This window comes from Pygocentrus nattereri, chromosome 11 (assembly GCF_015220715.1).
Source record: "Pygocentrus nattereri isolate fPygNat1 chromosome 11, fPygNat1.pri, whole genome shotgun sequence".
NCBI classification, from domain to species: domain Eukaryota; kingdom Metazoa; phylum Chordata; class Actinopteri; order Characiformes; family Serrasalmidae; genus Pygocentrus; species Pygocentrus nattereri.
The window spans coordinates 42302132-42306737 of NC_051221.1; the positions used below are offsets into that span (position 1 = coordinate 42302132).

The following is a 4606-nucleotide window of genomic DNA, read 5'->3' on the forward strand; positions in this document are numbered from 1 at the left end:
TTTTTGATTAAAAATCCTGTTCATTTATTTTTTTACATGTACTGATTATCAAAAAAATGACTTCAAATAATTTTTGAGAAACTGTCAGACTAGAATGTCTGTGACCTGCAAATGTAGTTTTGGTAGCTAGAAATGAGTTTTTTTTTCTCCTGTTGGGTGAGAGTGCTAAAGAGTGCTAAAGAGTGCTAAAGAGTGCTAAAACTACAGTAGACAGCAATGCAGGCCTTAACGTTTTCCTCAGAGCCAAGATAAATACTCTTGACATCATTAATATTTTCATACTGAGTTGAAGATTTAGTAACAGCTGTTTGTAATACCTGAAATCAAATTAAATTTAAATATCAAGTTGAATACACACACACACACACACACACACACACACACACACACCTTCTAAGCTGCTTCAGACAGAATGACATACACATTCAGTCACACACTCACACTCACTTTACCATGTCTAGTTGGTCTGACTGCATGTCTTTGGACTGTGGGAGGAAACCCATACAGACACGGGTGAACATGCACACCGAAGGGATCCTGGTCACCTGGCCGAGGAATCGACCCCAGGCCTTCTTGCTATGAGGTGCTACCACCGCGCCACCGTGCCACTGTGCCACCGTGCCGCCCGCCCAAAGCTGAATATTATTATTCGTTTCTGATTGCTGTTGAAAACGTTGAATTGCACTGGACCATTTCTTGCTTATTGGAACGCAGCCAGATTACTTTGTGCATGCAGATGCGCTCAGTGTCACATGATCCAATGGATCTTACATGGTTTTCAGTAGCTTTGCTCATGGGCTTGTCAGTGTTGAGGTAGGTAGGCACAGTAATTCTCAGACTTGTATGATGCATAATGTTTTTTCACTGCTTTCTGCAGAAAGTAATTGTTCTTTCACCCTTCACTCCCTGTACCTTTTCCACAGAGCTGGTGTTTGAGGAAGTGAACAGTTTCAAAGCACCTGTCAGCAAATCAGACAGCCTCCAGGCTGAACAGTAAAAGACACTATATTCATCCCTCCAACACTGAGTCTACTACCTATGAAGGGGTCTTGGTAGACTTAGCACTGAGGATCTAAGGACTTGATGGATGACTGTGAGCTAATCAGAAGAATAATGATGCATTCCCTAGGCATGATGCCTTTTTTGAGTGTGTAGGGTGTGTGTGTGTGTGTGGGTGTGTGTGTGTGTGTGTGTGTGTGTGTGTGCGCATACATGCAAGTTTGTACCTGCTTGTTTTCCTGAATGCTGGAGGGTAGCATGTGTCTAGTTTGGAGAACACATTATAGACACATTATATGCACAACCAGTATATTACTATTACAGGGAGCATGCTGTTGTGTATATTCATTGTATTTTTTTTTTTTTTTTGAGGGAGATAAAAGGAAGATGCAACAGGATACGGGTGTCAGTCAAAGCAAAAAGGATAGGGTCAGTCTTGAGTCACATGTTTACGGAATAGGAATGACTGGAACGTACTGCAGTTGGACAAAATAACGGAAACACTAAGTAAATAGCGGATCAAAATGTATAATTTACAGTAAGTTTTGCTAAAAAATAACAAAGAAATAAAAAAGTGTGAAATAATATACATTACAAATTATGAAGGAGGACGAAAGACGAATGGCCAGCCTATGGTGAAAACAGGTAATGTCTCTGGGCAGCGATTCAGTGGCGTCTCAGTGTCACATTTCAAAGGGCAGTTCCACTGATTTTTCAAAGTTTCTGCATAGTTTAATTTTTGAGTGTTTTGGTGTGAAATGGAGAAACTGACTCTGAGTTTCTTTCCAGTGGTGGTGATGGGAACCAGGGGTTGCATTGTTTACAAAGCAGTTCTATTTACTGCCCAAAGTGATCAGTGAACCTTCACATTGTCTTCTGAGTTGTATGTGTAATGTTGATGATGGTCAAACAGTGGTAAACCTACAACTCTTCCTTCTTGGCTTGTTTTACCCCACAGCACCCTGCATGTACCCCTCTGCCATGAATGCATTATACGTCATAGCCCAAAAGCTGATCTCTAAATTATTATAAAACCATGTCTCAGGCATTAGGCAGATTCGTAACCAATTTATTTAACGTTCTGTGACGGAGCTTTGAGAGACTAAAGTCTCCTGATGTCTGGTACCTATCACCACCATTGTGAACAATTCTGGTTCAGTGAGTTTGTGTAGAACCACTCTGAATGGCTTTGTTAATGATCTGGGCTCACTTTCTCAAAAGCACCGTAGTGTTAAGATCGTGTAAACGTCTTTGTGTTAAGAGGCTGCTGGGAAAACCCAGCCCTAAGTGACTGCGTAAGAGAGTCCTTTTGAGAAATCTGTGGTATTCTTCTTTAATGTGGCCTCAGGAAGGAGTAGCAGTGTCTGTATGTTGAAGCTCAGTCAGCAGTAATAGACATGGTGTCTATAGAAAGACACTAGAATGTTTTTTTTAAACCTGCTTGACTGTCTTGGCCAAAACTGTGCATCAATTATCTTAACAAAGCTGATATTCATGATGGGGAAACTAGTTAAACTGCTTGTAACCTCTTGTAACAATATATGACATCACTGAAATTTGGTAACTTAAGACATAACATGGTGTAATGTCTGTCAGCAATGGACACAAGTAATGTTTTTTTTTTTTACATCCATAAACCATTTTTGCCTGATCTTAACCGATATTGGATTGCTTCTTCTTGAAGAATGCCAATAGAAATTGTGTTTATCACATATGATATTAGTCCACCAGGTCTGAATCTCTGAAGACAGAATGATACGATTTGCATTGTGTTAAAATTCCTTGATGAATGTACCAAAAGAAATGGTCTAACGTTACGTTTTAAAAATATTTTTACATGAACTTCTGTTACAAGTTAACGTTTTTTCCTTCTGCTGTAAAGTTGGAGTTACAAGGTTTTACTCCAACAGTGACGGTATAGTTCTCTGTGTTTCCGTTATTTTGTCCACCGACTTCATTTCCATTTTTGAAAGGTTCACGTCTACAGTACATTCAGCATGTCTAAATGTGAAAGTGTGGTGTCTCAGTATTCATAACAATCAATCTTTTATTCATCATAATATCTCTTGGGTGCATTATAAAGATCTTACATACCTCAGACACTTTCTGTTCACTTAAACATGAATGATCTGACTTTGGAGCTCGCTTTGTTTTGTGTCACGTGCTGTTTGTTGAAAGTGTCGAAAGAAAATGTTCTTCCATTGACCAAACGGACAGGAGGTCAAAGGCCCCTGTTCAGAATGAAATACCACTGTTTTCTTGTCAGTGCTTCACGACGTGTGGATGAAACAGGAGGCATAAATATCTATAGGTGGTTTAAACTGCAGTAATCCAGTAACGACTAAAATCATCCCATCATCTTAACCCAATTAGCATAAAAACGAAAGATTTGCTACCTTTAGTCAGTTTTGACGTTACTTTTTTTAAACGATTGTAGAGCAGATACTGAAGAGGGACTTTTACACTCCAGCTTCTTTTTAAATGTTGTAATTGTTTGTCCGGTGTTTCTATTCTCTACTGAATGTGACGAATGTTTTACCCTGAAAAGTATCTGATCTACTCTGAATGTCTTTGATGTTTGTGAAGTATATTTTATATTTCATGACTGGGTTTATTATTTTCCCCTGGATTTAGGATCTGTTGGTTTCCGTAGTGCTATTTGTATTTTCCTTGTTCATTATGTTCTTCAGATTTTGACTGGATTTGTGCCCTGCAACTGTGGATTAAATAAGACCTTTAGCTATATCTTATACAAAGAATCACATTTCATTGACATTTGCCTTGAACTATGCATGATGAAAGAAGGAGGACATAAAAAAGGGCCTTTAAATGTTTCAGATCATCAAACTAACTTTAATCTAAGATAAAGCCAACAAAAGTAAACACAAGATGTAGCTTTTAAATGAACATCCCATTTATTAGAGATAAAGATTTATTCAAAACCGCTATCATCCACGTGAAAAAGTAGTTGCCACCTAAATCTAATAACGGGTTCTGCCACTCTGCAGAGGAACATTTGTTGAAACTTGCAATGGGTCTTTTGCATCACTGCAGAAGAAGTTTAGCCCAATCTTTGCAGAATCATTTTAATTAGGCTACACTGGATGATTTTTAAGCATTTTAACGGTCTGTTTATCGTCTTGCCGAAGCATCTCATTGGGATTCAGGTGAGGGATCTCATTGGGGTTCACTTTGACTCAGCCACTCCAAAACCTGCTGCATAACTCAACTATGCCTGAGTTTTAACCCAACTGTCTTGAATTGACAGGCAGACACTTTCCTTCAGGATTTTCTGGTAAAGAGCAGTTGCTCAGGTCCAGGCAGAAGCAAAGCAGCCCCAGACCATCACACTTCCACCACCATGTTTGACTGTTGGTATGCTATTCTGGTTGGTTAGTGTAGTGGGTAACACCTCTGCCTTCTACACTGTAGACTGGGGTTCAGCACCCTACACTATACCAATAAGAGTCCTTGGGCAAGACTCCTAACACCACCTTCGCCTTCCTGTGTAAAAATGATCAAATTGTAAGTCGCTCTGGATAAGAGCGTCAGCTGAATGCCGTAAATGTCTTGTGGTGGAATGCAATGTTAATTTTACACCAGGTGT

The 4606-nt window shown here is 39.4% G+C and overlaps 1 protein-coding gene across 1 annotated transcript in view; it reads left to right on the plus strand.

The window, feature by feature from the left end:
• The window catches only part of mapk11 (mitogen-activated protein kinase 11), a 22226-nt gene extending 18477 nt beyond the window's left edge, over positions 1 to 3749 (plus strand). Inside the window, exon 12 of the mRNA XM_017722312.2 lies at positions 924 to 3749. Within this exon, the coding sequence (XP_017577801.1) occupies positions 924 to 997 (74 nt within the window). The 3' untranslated portion in view covers positions 998 to 3749. The remainder of the gene's footprint in view (positions 1 to 923) is intronic.
• Positions 3750 to 4606: the final 857 nt, after the last annotated feature.